The sequence below is a fragment of the Nannobrachium achirus genome (assembly GCF_963921795.1).
Source record: "Nannobrachium achirus genome assembly, chromosome: 3".
NCBI classification, from domain to species: Eukaryota; Metazoa; Chordata; class Actinopteri; order Myctophiformes; family Myctophidae; genus Nannobrachium; species Nannobrachium achirus.
In genome coordinates this window covers 34,395,417-34,415,522 of record NC_137812.1, presented here as the reverse complement: position 1 = coordinate 34,415,522, position 20,106 = coordinate 34,395,417, and the positions used below count along the sequence as shown (strand labels likewise).

At 40.5% G+C, this 20,106-nt stretch overlaps 1 protein-coding gene across 1 annotated transcript; it reads left to right on the top strand.

Annotated features, from left to right (window-relative positions):
* Positions 1-534: 534 nt before the first annotated feature.
* Positions 535-18,168, top strand: tmc5 (transmembrane channel like 5; the record flags this gene model as incomplete). Its single annotated transcript, XM_080722541.1, has 19 exons — positions 535-608; positions 1,134-1,342; positions 3,268-3,384; positions 3,964-4,066; positions 4,614-4,695; positions 4,822-5,082; positions 5,536-5,678; positions 6,707-6,848; positions 7,039-7,191; positions 7,728-7,894; positions 8,052-8,127; positions 8,232-8,329; positions 9,083-9,178; positions 9,777-9,852; positions 11,649-11,782; positions 12,423-12,596; positions 12,957-13,035; positions 17,070-17,159; positions 17,560-18,168. 19 exons carry the CDS (start codon positions 535-537, stop codon positions 18,166-18,168), a joined length of 2,883 nt encoding a protein of 960 aa, XP_080578667.1.
* Positions 18,169-20,106: the final 1,938 nt, after the last annotated feature.

Below are 20,106 nucleotides of genomic sequence, written 5' to 3'. Positions count from 1 at the left end.
TATCATTTATATTTATATACATTTTTTTTTACATAGACCTACTTGCTTTCAGAATGTATTTGCTATTCAGATTCTTTATGCATACTTTGCTGGCTTTGAGTCAGCACATATGACCACTTAATGGTGGTAGAAACCTTATCCACTGTGTGAATGAATAATGAAGAGATGAGCATGGGACCAGAGAGTTGAATTACACAGGTTTCCTCATGACAATCTTGCTGTCACTCTTTACTGGGCAAACCGCTCAACCTTAGCATGATGGTTTCTACTAAACTTGACATGATTATAGTAGGAAGCTGTTGGATCCTGAAAGCAATGGTCATAATGACAAATACTTGGCTCTATTATACTATATACGGTATCATTGTAGATACTATTAATGCTGCGTAATATAGCCAACAAGTAGCCTATCTAACAGAAGTTCTTTATGGCTTGTAGAGTAGACAACTTCACGGACAATCCATGTACAAACGACGGGCAGAGACCAGAAGGATCAACGTTGAATAAAAAAAGGAACAAATTAAGGATCATCATATGTCACGTTACGGCAATGGAGGACTCTTCAACCCTGCATACCATGAGAGTGACACTCTGGAAATTGATAGAAGGTTTGATATTTTCATGTAAATGTTTGCCTAAATGCCCCCATCATGCATCAATGCTGTATTCTCTTGATCATAATGAAGTTGTTATGCTTTAATAATTGTCTGCTTTGAGTGAGCTTACTACGCACACTAATCAGAGAGTATATGCTATACACTACACACAATTAAATAGCAAGTTGTATTATGTAAGGAGCAGAGCAGCATGCTATGCAGAGTTTATTTCTGTTAGAATTAAGTCCAACATCTCACTGTGCCAGTGTCACAGGCTAAATTAATGTTATAACTGTTATATAAAATGTTATATAATTATCATAGACAATAATCGTCATCATCTTCATAAAATATAGCTGTGTTTTTCACATCACAATTAATTTAACCATGATATTTTCCCGGAGAAGAAAAAAAGGAACAACTTCCATTTCAGTTCACTTCCTGAACTGACTGATAACCACTATTTATTTAGGATTAACCTTTTAACCACAACGTACTTAAGTGTCCCATATATGACGTATTTGGAATGCCATCCAGGAATCCCCAGCACGGTAACCCATATCCCAGGCCTGAGCAGGCCAGGCAGGGAGGGAGGACAGAGTGGCGTGGCCCATCGATGGTCCTGTCCAATAATGATGCCCCCCTGGAGACAGTCCCATGGGGGGGCTGGGAGGAGAGAGACAGCATCCCCATGGGGCCCGTCTCAGCTCACCCCGAGAGCCCTGCTGCATTACAGCATGACCGCAGTGAGTAGATTCTCTTCATGTGACTACTGAGCCTCCCTCAGGTGATTACACAAGCCTGAAGTGGTGTGTGGACTGTGTGGTACTGTGTGGCAGTGATTCTTAAAGTGGGGTCCTTGAAGGGGTTTTAAAGGGGTCCCCAGCAAAATGAGTTAATATATCGCATCATAATCAGTTTACACTTGTCTTGATCGGCTATTCAAAAATAGCCGATCAACAAGCGTGGCTGCTATTTTTTATTTTTTTTTGCATTTTAGATAAATCCTGGAAAAAATATGAACAATTTTTAATTAAATATTTTCTCTTAGATTTATTTTGTGATGTTATGCCTTTATAGATAGGACAGTAGTAGGTCCTTGGCACAAAATATTTTCCGGCGGGGGTTCCACGACCAAATTATTTTTTCAACTTGTAGGTCCTTGACATGAAAAAGTTTGAGAACCACTGTTGTACAGTATAGTATGTATTGTGAATGTTTTTTAGTGCTGCCTTGTATCCATGACAAAAAGAAATAGAAGCCGTTGGTTTAGTTTGGTTGGTTTAATGAGTTTGGTTTTCTATTTGTGTTGCTATGTGACATATTGTGACTGGTACCTCATTCAACAGTATTCCTCCCTTCATTCTTGTATAAGCTCACAGCACATTCCAGATCGACCATGCAGCACCTCCCTTGCACCATCCATCCACCACCATCACAGGTAATGTTTTAATATGGTAATAATTCAAGATCTTCTTGTTGCAAACTTTGACACAGTTGCTATGTTCAAATGGAATGTTGCTATGTTACTGTTGTTTCTATAGACACACACACACACACACACACACACACACACACACACACACACACACACACACACACACGTGTGTGTGTGTGTGTGTATGTGACGGACGGACGGACGGACAGACAGACAGATAGAGATTGATTTTAGAACTGTCTTTCATGTTATCAGACTACGGTCCTACCTGTTTTCCTTAATTAAGTTCCTTTATGGGGGGACCGTGACTTACTGTAGAATGGGAGGTTTGAGTGGACTTGTGTTATCACATCTGGTTTACTGTGTCAACAGACATCGTAGAAGTATGAGTCATTGACAATTCAAATGCTATCAAGTTGCAGTGGTCTGGTAGTTATAATTTGTGTAAAGAAAAAGTAGCATTGTCGTCATACAGCCAGCTTTTCACATGCCCAGCATTATGAATCAGAGGGAACGATAATGCTATTTCAAAAAAGAAAAAAGTGATCCAGGCACTCAGGTTTTTTAAACCTGAGTGCCTGGATCACTTTTTTCTTTTTTGATGACTTGATCCCGTCGATCCAAGAGCACCATTATACTCGGTTTTACTATTATCTCCTCTGACGAGCACCTGGTTTCTCTCTCTCTCTGAGATAATGCTATTTGCTTGGCACTCACATTAGTACACATTGCTATCGGTTATCCTGTTGAGTGAAGTGATACATCTTGGCATTTTCTTTCTTTGTTACAAGAAGTAGGAGGAAGGGCTATTTACTATTTAATTGTTAGTTTTGTGGCAGAATGTGATTCATTCCTCTGCCAGAAACAAGGGATTGAATCATTTTAGCTGAACCACGTAAAAAACTAACAGAATAAAATAAATGAAATCATAATACAACAATAATAATAATAATTGCCGGATAATGAAAACCATACTGTATTTCTTGACAAACCATGTAATGAAAATTTAAAAAAAAAAGAATGAGAAATAAGAAAAAATAAATAAAAGAAAAATAAGTGGAAAACTAAACATTATGTGAAGAATAACAGGTATTCAGATCACCAAGTTGACAATTGATTACTCAGATTGTCACCCAGCTCCTTTCGCCTACCCGATCCTGGAATCAATATTAATCATTAATCATTCAGAAATAGCCAAATAAATGCAAAACGTCTCTCCTTGTCCTTGTCCAGGTAACATGACAATGAGATGGAGGGGAATGGCAATGAGGAGAATGAGTATGTTCCCTGACGGTGACCCCACCCATCAGGTCTTCACAGAAGATGCCATTAGGAATGAGATGGAAAATGGTAAGAGCCTGTTTATGGTGATGAACATGATCCTATTGTCCTGTGAATGTGAATTCAGTGACCAAAGGCTTAACATACAGTCAATATGATGCACGATATATACTGTCTGTCAGTGTGTGCGACACCTTCTTACGATGAAGTATAAATTAAGCATAACACATAATCATAAGCATATGGATAAGCTAAGCATATCGTCGTTGTCGGGTGGAAACCTTGTATGTCCAAAACCGTTGGACAGGTATTTATCATTTAAAAAGGATTTAAACTACAAGATCTAGTTTAAATCTACAAGCACACAACTTGTTGTAAATCTACAAGCACACAACGCCTCGCACCGCGAGGCGTTGTGTGCTTGTAGATCGGCTGTTTTCACTACTTTTGTGTGACGGCTTTGTATGATGAAGATGAAGCAGGGCTTTACCTTGTGAAAAAATTTACAAATTTGAAACTTGGAGATAAGAGGTTTCTGCCCGACAGTGACGATATATAACAATGTCCTGTCAGTAATGTGTCTGATACCGAAACATCATGCAGAGATTCGTAGCATCTATCCATGTCTTCTCATCCTTTTTATTACAGAGGAACAGAACTTGGTCAAAGATCTTGTTGCCCTGTCAACACGCGACCGAATCCGGGCCATTCGAGACCTCCCAATGACGTTTGAAGAGAAAAAACACGTCAGGTACCTTTTGTGTCACAAGTTAAAGATTACAAGCTCCCTTGTCAGTGTCAATATGGACACAGTTCAACTTTATACTCTATTAGGGGCCATAAAATACTCATTCTGTCTGTATGCACATACAGGCTTGACATTTTGCAATGTTAAGTCAGTGACACACATCAACGTAAGTTGCATCCAAGAGAACAACACACATGGATACAAACACCTCGCCCTATAGCTTAAAGTTACATTCCACAAGTGATCATTTACATAACTGATGAACTGGACTGTGTACAGCAATATTAGTTTTATATTCTGTTGTGTGATGATGGTGTGACTGTTCCCTCTGCATGTCTATTAGTTTTTATTTTGTTAAAGTTTGCTTTCAACAAGCAGCATTGTATTATATGACTACTGAATTTCCCTCTGGATCAGTAAAGGCCTATGTAGCTATATCACTATGACAGGTCATATATTTCAACATGATAAAACTGTTCACTGTTTGTACATAATTAAATTATCGTATCATTGAGGTTAACTTGTCTTTCATAATGGCTTATCTTTCTAGGAGCCAGGTACTTATGTTCAAGTCTACCAAGCGGTCTCGCCAGCTGACATGTTTCACAGACTGTTCAGAGAATGTCTCATTGGTGAGCATGAGTATCTACTGTAGACCTACACTGCAAAATCATGAACACTAATATTAGTAGGGTATTCTATTACATCGACATACAGTAAGCAATTCATGGCTGTTCTCAGACCAGCTGTGTGCTCAGTCCTTCCGCAGGTGTGGCTCTAACATGACCATGGCCAGGCAGACTCTGGAGCTGTGGCAGGGCACCATGAAGGAGATCGGTGGCAAGTTTGGCACCAGCGTCCTCTCTTACTTCCTCTTCCTCAAATGGCTGCTGATGTTCAATATCTTCTCCTTCCTGGTCAACTTTGGTTTCATCACCATCCCACTGATTGCCTACGACTCTACACCCAATGTTCCCCCCAATGTCTCCTTCAGGGGCCTGGAGATATTGACTGGAGCAGTGAGTTGACGCTCTTATTTAACCTCACATGGTTGTAGTGGACATAATTTAAACTAAACATCTATAGCTGATTAATCAGCCCTTCAATCAGAATCAGAATGAAACCATAGCTATGTACTGCAGTGGTTGGCTCAAAGGACCCCCAAATTGCAAGTATTTGGCCACAGACCCGCATCTGAAAATACTTTGTGTCATGGACCCCCAAGATTTCTGTTAAAATGTTTTAGATTTTTAAAAATATTTTGTGAAAATAGCCAATGAATATAGGTATTTGCGCACTGCTGTGTTTTTTCGGCTCTCCTTGGCCTAAAAAACGCAGCAGTGTACAACCAGCTTAAAGGTGGTTCATTTCTTTTTGCTGGGGACCCTGGGACCCCTTCAAGGACCCCTTTGGACCCGTTTTTGAGAACCCCTGATTTACTGTATTGAGCATTTCTGCTATGATTTCCACAGGGTTATTTCAACTACACAGCCATGTACTATGGTGGCTACAGTAATGAAACCATCACAGGCCGTTTGGATTACAACATGCAGCTGGCGTATTTCTTCACCATTGCGGCCTACATGGTGCTGTGTGGAGCCTCACTTATTTACAGGTCAGTATGGAACCAACACTGTTTAGACCAGAGTAACCTGGACCAATACCACATGGAAAGGGAATGTACTGTATCGTCATTGTCGGGTGGAAACCTTGTATGCCAAAGAGCGTTCATTTTGTATTTATCATTTTAGAAATGAACTAAACTAGTGAAAATGAGGCGTTGTGTGCTTGTAGATCGGCTGTTTTCACTACTTTTGTGCGTCAGCCTTGTATGATGAAGCAGGGCTTTACTTGGTGAAAAAACGTACAAACATGAAACTTGGAGATACAAGGTTTCTGCCCGACAGTGACGGTACCTGTATATAAAGGGCTCTATTTTCATCCATGCCCTAGCTGTCCCTAAACTCTTTTGCCATTTTTTACTATTTTGAATATTTCAAATAGCTGATCTACAAGCTCACAACGTGTCGATGTAGATCAGCTTTCAGCTATTTGAAGTATTAAAAAAGGCAAAAAGGGATAAAAAAAATATGAAAATATAGCTCAATAATAGTAGGTGTTTGGTCTACCTATGTTTTTCTTAGACTACTATTTCTATGCATTTGATGTATTGATGTTGATGTATTAATGTATTACCTTGCTGATTGTAAGTCGCTCTGGATTAAGAGCGTCTGCTGAATGCCTAAATTGTAAATTTTAACCTCCCATTTCGGGTCTTTATGACACCATTACTGGCAAAGAAATGTATGTTCAACTATGATCTGATGACACACTGTTGAACACATGGACTTGTAGATAATATTGACATTATTTCAACAAAACATGTGTTTACAAAAATGCTATGTTTTCAATTTCTTCATATAATTGGTTCTGACTAATGCTCATTATAAGATGGGGCAATTTCTGTGTACTCACTTTGAGCCTTCATCTCATTGGTGGGCTATACTAGAAAACTGCCTACTGATAATATCATTGATGGGGATTCCAAGCTTTGAGACACAGAGGTCTTATATAATGAGCATTAGTGAGGACCAATTATAAGAAGATAGGTTGAAAATGTGATGTTTGTTTCCCTCCGTGTAGCATGGCCAGTTCATTCCAGAGGAACTATGTTCTGGCAGCAGCATCGGGAGGTGCATGGCAGCTACTGTGCAGTTGGGACTTCAGTGTAACCAATGAGAGGGCTGTGAGACAGCGTAAAAACAACCTCTGTGTCCAACTCAAGGTCACTCTTCTGTTACTCATTATTATAAGAAATTGAGAGACAGAGAGACCTCTATTACCCTAGAATAGGGATGCTACAATTCATGTGGTTAAAAAAAGACTGTAGCGTGTAGCTTATAGGTATAATATTAAAATATGGAAAAAGAATACCAAGAGACATGTGCCAAAGAGTTTTCTCTCCATCTCTCCAGGAGTCTCTAGCAGAGAAGAACCTTGAAGAAGCGTTGACTATGTCTGAGAAACTGAAACACTTTGGGCTCCACCTTGGTACCTGGTTCTTTTCCACCAGCCTGGCTGTTGGCTGTGGAGCTGGCATCTACTTTCTCTGCCAATATGAGCAGCAGGTATAACAAATAAACATAACACATACTGTATTGAAAGATATGCTACATAAAAGAGTCAAAGTTTAGTTTTTCATAGTATAATAAAGGTTTTCTGAGACATCCTATACATAGAAAAGACATCATACAGTACAGTACAGTACAGTACAGTACAGTACAGTACAGTACCTTTATGCATCCACCCTGAATGTAACATCATTAAGGATGCTCTGTAAAGTTTACCTTTTCCCGCCTAGAATTAGTTTTAAGCTTGGATGAAAATTCTTTTATCTTGAGGAAGACTGAAAATGGCTTTCTTATAGACACATTTTATTGCGATATGGAGAGTTTCTGTGCAAAACAAAATAAACATTTGATAAAGTATGTTGTCACAAACTGAAGTCCATAGTTAGATAAGTCAACGACCATGACATATTACTTAGCCACTACTTCCTGGCAGTAATATGTCAGGTAATTTACCGGCAGCACAGGGTGCAGCTATTTTCATTGCCACACGTACAGCACTATCTCAGTATGACCTCCATCTCTTATCTTTACAGCAGACTACCGACGCAACCAACTGGTCTCTGCTTCAAGAAGCAGAGACTCTCCTGGTTCCCTTTGTGGTGTCTTTGATCAACCTGGTTATCCCTCTCTTCTATTCCCTTTTCAACAAGATTGAGCACTATTCCAACCAACGCACACAAATCTATGCCCTCATTGTCAGGTTAGGCCACTTTATGGGATACTGTTATCAATTTGAGCATAAATCCTTCAACAACCAGCTCCTGCAGAAACAAACAATTGCACTACATTATTGTTCTCTCAGGAATGTTTGAGTGATACGTACCATTAAAAATATAAATGTATCTTCCCGTTTCAAGAAATGTCATCCTGAAGATGTCAATTCTGGGCATTCTCTGCTATTATTGGATGCATGACGTGGCTAATAGGTTTTCGGTATGTTTTATAATTCTTAATATAATATTACACTTTCTCACCTAAACATACCATGTTTCTTTCATCTGTATTTTGATTATCACTATCTGTCATGTTCACTGCAGTGTTGGGAGTCTGTTGTTGGACAGGCTCTGTACCGTCTCGTTATTGTTGACTTCCTGTTTCTAATGCTGGGATCCTTCTTTGGAGAATTTCTCAGCAAGTAAGTCTTATGATGTAAGTTTAATGACATGTCTTTTATTGTGATTCTACACAAATAAGGGGGACAAAGTTGGTATCACAAATCTTTACAACAATGTCAATCTTACAGTATAGTCTTAGAAAAATTGTACGCCACTCTGAAAATAACTAAAAATGCATTTCTGTGGACCGTTTATCATCGGGGGCGTCACAAGGGGTAGGAAAGTGGGACTGAGTTACTAGGGCCCAAGGTGGTGGAGGGGCCTTAATTATTTTATGCTTTAGCTATTGAGAAATAGCAGATATACAAGCTCGCAGAACTTGCAGATCTGCTATTTTTGAAAAGTAGTGAAAATGTGTGCAAATCTTTGAATATATTATGTATTTTTTAAGCGAACATTTGTAACTCAAATGTTGCTTCTGGAGGGGGGGGGGGGGGTCCCTGGAACTAAATATTTTGAGATGGGGGTCCGTGGCCAAATAAATACCATTTTGGGGTCCTTCACATGAAAAGGTTTGAGCTCCACTGACATGGAAACATAGATTTTTCAAAAAACCTTTGAAGGATTTGAAATATTCAAAGATTTTCATGATTTTTCAAAAATGGCAGATCTACAAGCTCGCAGGGCGGCACTCGGTGCCGCGCTGTGAGCTTGTATATCTGCTATTTTTCAATAGTTAAAGCACAGGGGCCCCACAGTGAATTCTTGTACCCGGGGCCCAGAATTTGGTGCGACACCCCTGTTTATCATGCCTTCCCCCCCCCCCCCCCCAGTGTGATTGGAACCAGATGCCTACCAAGTCTTGGTGCTCCAGAGTTTGATGTAGCAAGAAATGTCCTTGACCTCATCTATGCACAGACTCTGGCCTGGTAAGAAAAACATAATGTCAAATCAGGGGCGTCAATTGGGTATGGCAGGGGTATGCAGCTGCCATACCCTGGGTTCAGGGGGGAAAATAAGTTACTTTTAAATATAAATCCATGAATGTGCTGGTTATTATGTTGTTAAATTACAGTAAAATAACTACAAATGCAAAATTTTACAAAATGGTCACTTTAACAAGGTATTATAATTATATTCTCCACACTTGTATTCTCCCCATCTTGACAGAATGGTATATTCCCAGGTTCCACAGGTCAGCTGCATATGTTTTTCAAACATTGTGAAAATAGCCGATCTACATGCTCACAACGCCTCGCAGCGCGAGGCGTTGTGAGCATGTAGATCTGCTATTTTCACAATAGAACCGTGTTATACAAAATGTAATGCCTATTTTCCATGAGGACTCCCATCTTTGCCATACCCTAGCTTTTGCTGAACTGACACCACTGTGTCAAATTATTTCTAGTTTAACAACAGCAGCTCATACCAGAGCTGTCGCCAGGACACATCATTTTACTCATGGCCATGAAAACATTCCTACCAAATATCCAATGAACAATGATGGTGCTTATTTTGCCTCTGCAGGATTGGAATCTACTTCGCTCCTCTCTTGCCTGTGATGCAGATTCTCAAATTCTTCATCCTGTTTTACTTGAAGAAGGTAACTAGAAGGTTCATTTAACTCTGAGAGTGTTCTGCAGTAAGGCATTGGTTCTCAACCTGTGGGTCGGGACCTCCAGGGGGGTCCCCAAATTATTTTGGGGGGGTCCCCAGATGATTAACTTAATGTGCAACATTGTTTTCTCTCTCAACGGTAAACAAACCAACATAACGTTTAAGTTTATAGAGGGTATCTGCACATTTCTAAAGTGTCAATTTAAGGACTTTTTTAATACCTCTAAAATGACAAATTAAACATTAGCTAGATTGTCAAATATTAGAGGCAGAGATTGTGAAAATAGCCGATCTGCATGCTCACAGCGCCTCGCGTTGCGGGGTGTTGTGAGCATGTAGATCTACTATTTTCACAATATAACCGTGTTATACAAAACATAATGCCTCAACTCTTACAACTCCAAGTGCTCGTCAGGGTGGGGGTCCCCAGTTAAAATATGATTATTTTGGGGGTCGTGGCCTGAAAAGGTTGAGAATCACTGCAGTAAGGGACAGTTAATTAACCACTTAAACCTAATGCAGGGGTGTGCAGCCCAGGGGCCAAATGCGGCCTCATAACTAATTGTATATGGCCCGTGGCTTCATTCCTAAATTGTTTTATAAAAGGCCTGTCAGCACCGTTAAACAAGAATATTTTATGGTATAATTTCTCAGGATGCCTTGTTCCCTGTTGACTCATTCTGAAGGGGTCAAATAAAGGCTATTTTGTTGTATTTGTTACCTTGCACACCTGGTTACATTTGGTAATGTGAGTTATTTGTGTTTTGCCTAGAGCACACACCTGATAAAATACCATTGATATTAAATATTGATGATGATAGTTAAATCAAATATTGTAATTGCGATGCATATGTATGTGACTTTGGTCTGACCGAAAGTACATTTTGTCTGGAGATTTATAGTCGACCCTTGGGTGTTTTAATAGTTTCTAATGTGGCCCCCTTTGAAAAACGTTTGGACACCCCTGACCTAATGAATACTTGCCTGTGTTTGCTGAATGTTCACATATGACTATACCCAGAATGGGGATGCTAGGGTTCATGTGGTTAAATCATCTCTAAGGATTTTACTGCGTTGGTAGAGGCTTCAGAAGCTGAACTGCCATGAATAAAGGCAGCCATAGTCAGCTACTGTACAATGCCATAGATGCCAGGGCCTATCCATAGCCTTCTAGGTTCATATTACTCTTTTTACAGACCTGGGTCAATTATGAATTAAAAATCCTTTCGTCATATTGGAGGCTTGCTTAGTACATTTGGTTTGAGGGAAAAGGCCGGTGGGGTTTAGACTTTTCAGGCAACCCTATTTGTCACAGATGAGATCAAGAGCGCCAAGGAAAGTAATCGAATTCATTACAAACAGTAATTTGACCCAGGCAGGAGTAAATGGCTGCTGAATGTTTCATGAAGATTCAATGGCCTCAGAGGCAGTCATTCAAAGCTGTTTTCCGAAACAGAATGAAACGAAGGTTGTCTCTAAGTGAGGGTTATGTGAACTTTAAAATTACATAAGCTCGCAAGAATAATCAACAGAGATAGCTGTCAGAGAGGGAATGGGCCATGAGAATATTTATTTTAAATATTTTCGTGTTATGCCTGTATGCGTGCATGCATGTGTGTGTGTGTGTGTGTGTGTGTGTGTGTGTGTGTGTGTGTGTGTGTGTGTGTGTGTGTGTGTGTGTGTGTGTGTGTGTGTGTGTGTGTGTGTGTGTGTGTGTGTGTGTGTGTGTGTGTGTGTGTGTGTGTGTGTGTGTGTGTGTGTGTGTGTGGGTGTGTTTACCAGGTCAGCCTGATCCAGAACTGCCAACCCCCGCGGCGATCTAACCGGGCAGCTCAGATGCAAACAATCTTCATCGCCCTCCTCTTCATCCCTTCCTTTGTGGGAGCCCTGTCCATGGTTGCCTACACTGTCTGGAGGTATGGAGGTCCACACATCATCTACATCAGTGCTTTTCAATCATTTTCTTATTAAGGACCCCTAAATTGAAATGGACCCCCCATCTGAAGTGATGTTGTGCCATAAGAGAAATTCTATGTTAGACATTTTCAGAATCGTTCCACAATCTTTCAAGAGTTTCAACATGTTTTGAAAATAGCTGATCTACAAGATAGATAGATAGATACCTTTATTATCCCAAGGGGGAAATTCAGTTGTCCAGTTGTAGCACAGCGGTATACAGTTATTTACAAAGTTACAGAGAAGTAGGAAAAGATAGATAAGAGTAAAAAACAAGAGCAGTACAGTACCAAAAAAGAGAAGGTGCATCAATAGAGGGGGCGAATTAAATACAATGTGCCACAAAGACTTGCAATGCAGCTTATTGTGAGCCTGTAGATCTGCTATTTTTGAATAGCTGAAAAAATAGAGTAAAAGTGGTTACATTGTCCCCCCCATACCCCAATAAGAGAACAGCTGATCTACATGGCCTCCAGCCATCACACTTGCTTTTATTTATTTACCATGGTATCAAATCAATCCAAAACTATAAATTAGCACAAAACCAGAGAAATGCCCCGCTTCAGGAACATCAGAACAGTGTGGTCTTTCCTCCCGCAGTCTGACCCCCTCAGAACAGTGTGGTCCGTTCCGGGGCCTCAACAATACAATCAGTGCCATCAGTGTGTGGATGGAGGAGCTGGAGGGATTACCCAGCTCTGAATGGCCCATCTGGATCTACCAGAACGTCATCCGGAGTGAGATCTTCTACTTCCTCCTCACGCTCATCATCATGTGAGTACTGTGTGTGCCATTGATGTCAGAGACTTGCATGGAAGATGTAATAACATCATAAGCCTGTCAGCCTGTCAGTTGTAAATATTCAGACACTGTTCATTTGTTTTTGACTGTTCAAACAAGGTAACCTGGCGCTGTTTTACAACACACTAAATTATGTCATCAATGTGTGTGTGTGTGTGTGTGTGTGTGTGTGTGTGTGTGTGTGTGTTTGTGTTTGTGTGTGTGTGTGTGTGTGCGTGCGTGCATGCGTGCGTGAGTGTGTGCGTGCATGTGCATGTTTTTCTTCATCTGTATTTACAATTATGTGTGCCATTTGCCTTGTCTAATATGGACTTTCTTTTCTCTTTTTTTAAGTGTCATCATATATATCTTCTGGCAGGTCACTCAGGGACGCAAACTGCTTATTGCTCTGCTAAAACAGCAGATAGTTAATGTGAGTACATGTACAATGCTTCATTTTGTGCCATTAACTTTTGTTTCCCCTGTGGTTGCTCATTAACTCATTATCAGCTTAATTGTGGACTCTACCTCTTCCCTGCACTAATAGACTTTAACACTGCTGCTGCGCTGGCAATTATCACACTACCTAACTACATACATGTCTCTGTAATGGATTAACAACATATACTGAAGCAAAACACTGGTTCAGATTCAGATTTTGTAGACATGTTTAGAAATGTGTCTTTCCTAGGGGGCACGGTGGCGCTACCCGGCGAGCGCTCGCCTACCTCGCTTCCTCCTTTACTGGCCAACCGCGGGGCTCCTCGCGTCCAAATAAAAAGAGAGCGAGTTCAATTGTCGCCAATGGAAGATCTCCCCCGCGGTGATTTCTTTCCAATCGGAACGCCTCCCGTCGCACGTCCACGTGTCTGCCAATAAAATCGCCGGACTCCTTTTTCATTTCTCCTCCCCTCCTCCCTCCCCCGATCAAAACACAACGTCCCTCGAGGGATTCCAACCAATCATGCGCCGTCTTTTCGGGTCGCTGTTCCGGTCTGGGGCCAGAGCGGATATGGAAACGCTACTTGCTTTAATGTGGGCTTACACATTACCGGATACAGTAGGCGGGCTCTAGACAGCATCTGAGCACAGATCAGCAAATAGAAACCACACGAGATGGCTATGAACAGTGGTAGAGTGAAGTGAGCCACATTCTCTCAATGCAGCGTCCGACGTTGTCACGTTTAAAAACAAACAATTGTCACTTAGAGACCTTTGGATGCAATGGACACTTGGACACTGGCTTTGTTATCCTAACACTCAAGGTAAGTTTCGTGACTTCTACAAATTACTATGGTAATGGTCTGGTCATCTGCATGAAATGCATTACCATACATACAATAACATTCTTCAAGTAGGCAATAGGCATGGTGATGGTGTCTGCTACTGTCTTTCATTTGATCCATGGCTGGCCAATACTATCTAGTTAATGCTTTATTTGTAAAGACATTTTAATATAGGCCTATCCTATGGATTACATAGCTAAGTTACTGTCCTGCTATTGCAATATTAGGCTATTATTATATGTATATATATTTTTTAAGGTATTGTCAGTGTCATTGAAACATTAAGATAAGGAGTCATATAGTATGTTAATGAAAGTGAAAAGGAGAAAACTACATTTGGCTCATCAACAAAGCATAACAAACAAATTAGTGGTTTATAGATCTATGTGTTTCTCTTATACATTTAGTACAAAAGGACCCACATGTAAACACGCCATTGTGCTTTCTTGGGTTTAATTCCTATTAGTAGACCTTGTATCTGATTCTGAACTGTACTGTGCTTTTCCTTTGTGAACTGCTAACAAAGTAACTATTCAATCAAAACCATAAAGACACTCAGAGTTAAGGGTCTGTGCAAATAAAACATTTGAGAACCAGTATATCAGTGTCATACATAAACCTGTATGGAGACTTGACATTCTGTAATTGGATCTTATGATCAAAATAAGAACATTATAATAGTGTGTAAATCTGTGCCACATACAAATGTCTGTGTACAGACATAGATGGCCCCTGCATGATGGCTGCTAAAAAAAGATAACGCCATGGTGGGATCTGATGTGCATACTGTATTATCACATAGGCAAACATAAACTGTCACCTGTGTGACACTGAATTTGTATTGATTATACATATGTCTCTCTATTTCTCCTTTGCTGTCTCCCAGACCTCAGCTGTTCTCTCTGCACCTCTTCACCAAAGGCGAAGCGCCTCCACGGCCAGATTCAACAAGCGGACAGTGCAGGCAAATTCATGCAGAAAGTGGCCAGTTCAGAACACAGGAAACAGGACATAATACTGTACACTGCCCAAAAATACAGACACCATATCAAAAGAGGAGTGGCTAGAAGACAACAAAAAATAAATGAGCAGATGTTTGCCTCTCCCTTACTTAAATTTGTGATGTAGTTGAGACTTGTTTTATTATTCTTGTGCAAAGTGTGATGCCACCAGAGCCATCAACATATTGTCGCTGTCGGGCAGAAACCATGTCCCATTCCTTTTATTTTATTGTAAATGAATGCCCTACTTTATCATACACGAGTGTTGCATAAAAGTAGTGAAAATAGCAGATCTACAAGCCCACAACACATCAAAGTGTTGTCAGCTTGTAGATCGTCTATTTTCACCATGTTAGCAGATCTATAGGCCCACAAGATGCCATGACGTGTCAGCTTGTAGATCAGTTATTGTCACTGTTTTAGATACTTTTTAAATAGTGATAAGAAATAAGTGATAAGTAACGTTTTGGACATACAGGGTTTCCACCCAAGAGTGATGATGTATTCATATATATTTGTTGTCACCATGTTTATGTTGTATGTGGGATTAATACCCTGTTGTATTTGAATCTTTTAGATTAAAATTATATTTACCTTTCATGCAGTTGCATTTTTTTACTTAATGAAATATGTTATGCTTTTACCTCAATGGTTGACTTTGTTGATCCCCATTGGAAATAAGTCCAGATGTCATAATATTGTTGATGTTTGTTTGTTGTAACTCATACAGAGTAAGATTGTAAAAGAAATGTCAGCAGCATTAGTTAGAATGAATGAAATAAGGTACTTCTAAGTGAATTTGTTCCAAACCAAGATGAAATAAATACTGATCTGCATTTGCAGTGGATCTCTGAATAAGAGAAAATAATTATTATGTTATATAATTATATAAAATAATAATAATTATAAGTATAACAATACATAAAATGTACAGTGAATATATAAATGCATATATATACTGTGTACATCTATCACCAGTGAATATAAATAGATGTACAATACATCTATGAATGAAGTACAGTCTCACAAGGGTTATACTTAACAGGCATCTGTCAATATGTGCCAATGTACCGTAGGCCTACATGTTATATTGTAGTAATTTATAGTACAAATAGGTTAGATGATGGTGAGAAAATTGATTTTGAGGTCCATTTAGAGATGGTTAAAACAATGAGGACGTTTCTTTCATTCATTGAGTTTTATTTTTGCATGGCGTAGGTGGGAATCGAACACCTGACCCGGCGTAGGTGGGAATCAAACCCACGACCTTCGGATCCTCAGCAACCATACCTAAAATCGACAAAAGTCACAATTTTCATGAATCTATCATATATACTCATAAACCACTTGGACAGATCACTGGGGAGATGCACACGAAGACTGGCCTGTTGCATTTTTCATCCCTTCCACGCTCGTTTTCTCTTTCTTTCTCTCTTTCTCCTCTTTTTTCCTTCTTCCCCCTTCTCCCCCTCTCCCCTTCCATTTTTTTCCCCCTTCCCCCCCTAGGTAGGCAATTGTTCCCTAGCCCTGGCGCAGTCAGTAGTGCTGTCGCCTCACAGCTAGAAGGTCCTGGGTTCGATTCCCGCCGGGGGACACTGTGGGTGCTGGGGGCGTGTTCCCTCCTCTGCGTCATCAGTGCCCACACCCTAGGTGGGGTTGGCAAAAGGGCCTTTCTGTGTGGAGTTTGCATGTTCTCCCCGTGTCTCCTAGGGTAGATACCCTCACAAAAACATGCAGTAATCCTGGTCTCTATAAAGCCTCCCCCTGGCTAGCCGGGGCGCCTGATGGAGGGGAATGGAACTGGTTGGAATAACGTGTTCCTTCCACGCGCTATGTCCAACCGGGGAAGCTCCCCCTGTCAGGTGATAAGAAGCGGCCTGCTCACTCCTCATGCATTGAAGGAAGCATGAGCTCAGTTCGGGGCCCTCCCCAGGTTGGCAGAGGGAGAGTAGAGCCCAGGATCACAGCTTAGGCAATTGGCACCGGGTGAAAAAATGGGTTACAAAAATCGTGGGATAAAAAAAAACAAAAAAAAAACGAAATGTGTCTTTCCAGAAATACCGTATGCATTCAAGGGTGTTTGTGTGTTTTTTTTTTATTGTTTGGTATTTTGGACACACACTTGTTTTGCTTATATGTCTTTGACATTTTCTGTCTTCCTCTGTTGTTATTTTCACCAGGAGGGGAAAGACAAGTCCTTCTTGTTGGAGAAGCTGCAGATCCTCCAGAAATCTCAAGCTAAGAAGAAGAACAAGAGAAATCATAAAAAGGTGAGTCATATGCAGTGGTCGAAAGTAACAAAAAAAATGTTGGGTACTTGAGTATTTCAGTTTTTTAGTGCTTGTACTCTGACTTTGAAAATACGTCACATCGTGATAAGCTTGTAGATCTGCTATTTTCTAAAAGGTTGCTACATTTTACAAATCTTAGTAGGCCTAGGGTTATATATTAATGATATTATATGTTTATGCCATTTTGTACTTTTTCTAAAGTAATCTTAGAAAGAAAAACCTTTAAAAAAAAAAGAAAAAAAGATACTTGGTGGTATTGCTACTTTTACTTTAGTAAAAACATTTTACTACTTTCTCCATCGCTGGTCAGATGTCATCCAACAAAAGAACACACTTTTCTTCCTATAATCAGTTGTGAATTTTCATATTTCTCTCATAGCACACCAAACGGCGCTCAGGTGACCACTCCTCGGGTGGTCAGTCCAACTCCAACGGCATGATTCAGGCTTTGCTTGCTGGTCAGCAACTGGACGACAGGGAGGAGAGAGGGAGTGGCGTGCCCGTCCCCTCGTACATCACCAACACCTCCAGCTCTCTCATGCAGACCATGCTAGGCCGCCAGGGTGCTGACGATGAATATGACGGAGCCGCTCACAGGACACCGCTCCCTTCAGAGCAGCGGCCTTCTTCCTCCACTGCCGTCACACTGGCCATGCAAGCCAGGCAAAGGGTCGAGGGGCAGGAGGTGGGGGATCACTACAGGACGCCTGCCTTTTCAGAAGGTCCCAACGACCACTCTGGCTCCAGTGCCACGATGCTGGCGATGGAAGCCAGACAAAGAGCAGAGGGTGGTTATCACAGGACAGCGGATGCCACGGACAGTGTTATGATGCAGGTCATGCAGGCCAGGCAGAGAGCAGTAGAGGAGGAGGGTGTTTACAGGGTGCCCGCTCCGCCACAGAACCCAGCTCCCTCAGGGTCCCATGCACTCATACAGGCCATGCTGGCCCGACAGCAAGCTCAGAATGAGTATGACGATGGCTACTGAGCAAAGTGGACAGAAGCCTACAGTATCCAACTGTGGGGGAAAGTAACAGAACATGGGAATATAGGAACCCTGATGTGTATGTGATCGAATGTCCTCTTAAGTCAAATGTTGTACTTTATAAATTGTGAAAATAGGCTTTTAGACATGTGGGCTTATGGATCTATACTTTTTTTAAAGACCTTTTGAAAAATAATATGACATGCCCAAAATACTTACAGCAGGTGTGGTTACGGCGGAGTTCAGGCATGGTTCAATGCCATAAATCAAAAGTTTGCATTACACTATACATTGAGTATAATAAAGTAGGCAAACCACTTATTCACATTACGTATTTATAACTACAGTACTGTGTTTACTATGTTTCAAATAAGGCACCCTTTGAATATGAAACATATTGGTAAGACTACTAGTTTATAAATTAGAGCTAAGATATTTGCTAGATTTGGGTATCAGAAGCACATTTGTGCTTAAAGTTGTAAACAATATGTGGCTCAGTGCTGTAGGCCTACAGTACATTATTTTAATCTGAAATGTAAAGGAACACCAGCCTAGTGAGCCTACATTAGACTGTCAAAATTGTAATAAATAAATAAATAATAAATAACATCCGTTAATTAGTTACTGTCCCTAGTATACAACAAGATGGCTTGTTATCAATGACAAACTGTTATACAGAGGTGGCTGTATTGCAACTAAGGCTGTCAGTATACAATACTGCCCTCTACAGGCTATGTGCATTGTTTGCATCAGTATGCATAATCAAGGAGGTTTAATTGTCATAGTTTTCTAAAATAATGTTGACATTGTGGACAAGGGCAAAAAACAAACAAAAAAATATATCTCTGGGCCTGGCCATTCTGGCCTGGCAGAGATAATACTACTAATTATTTCTAAATAAATTGGCACCTGTACAGTCAAAGGAAATACACCATGAAAACATTATGAAATTGAATGGACAGATTGTGTTGATTGAATATTCTGTGCATTTCTCAGCAGGGGCGCAAAAGTCAGCATAAAACCGCCAGGGCACATGTCTGTCAGAGCTGACACTACAGTAGACTTCCGTCTTTACTTGTTATCTAATCTCTGATCTGTTCTATGACATTAATGCAGGGGTCTTCAACGTTTTCAGGCCAAGGACCCCTTAGTTGAGAGAGAGGTGAAGCAGGGACCCCCACAACCGGTTCATAGATTCCATATTGTTTCATCGTTTGACAGCACGATCATCATATATTTTGGATTCATGTTAATGTGGGTTTTCAGATATTTAACCACTTGAACCGTCAACACTTAATAAACTTGACTTTTCACTGTACTTAGTCTGCTCTTTTCCCCCTCCAAAGCTCTTTGCCAAAAATAGCCGATCTACAAGCTCACAACGCCTATGTAGATCGGCTATTTTTGGATAAAGTTCTCCGAATATGGACGTGGTGGTTAATATAAAGAAGGGGGGGAAAAAACAAGTTTCTATCACACAAAGATTTGGAGGACCCCCTGTAGTAACTCTGAGGACCCCCTAGGGGTCCCGGACCCCCTGTTGAAGATCCCTGCATTAATGCATTCAGCCAACTACTGACAAATGACTGGAGAGAGAGAGAGAGAGAGCACTTGAGGGAACACTAGTTATATAACATGAATAAACATAAGAATAGGCAGCATAACAATAAGAGGCAACAGGGCAGACAAAAGAGTGCTAATTAATCCTTTTTCTGACACAATGGGAAAATATAATGCAAAATAGCACCAATTGCCCCATTCCTTGCTTTGCATTAAGAAAACATGAAACACCTGCTAATCGCTGGCAGTGGGATAATGTAAATCATACTTTTCAATGTTGACCCTGAAAATCACTGGTATTTGTACTGCACACAGAATGAATGTCGTACAGTACAGTACAGTACAGTACAGTACAGTACAGTACAGTACAGTACAGTACAG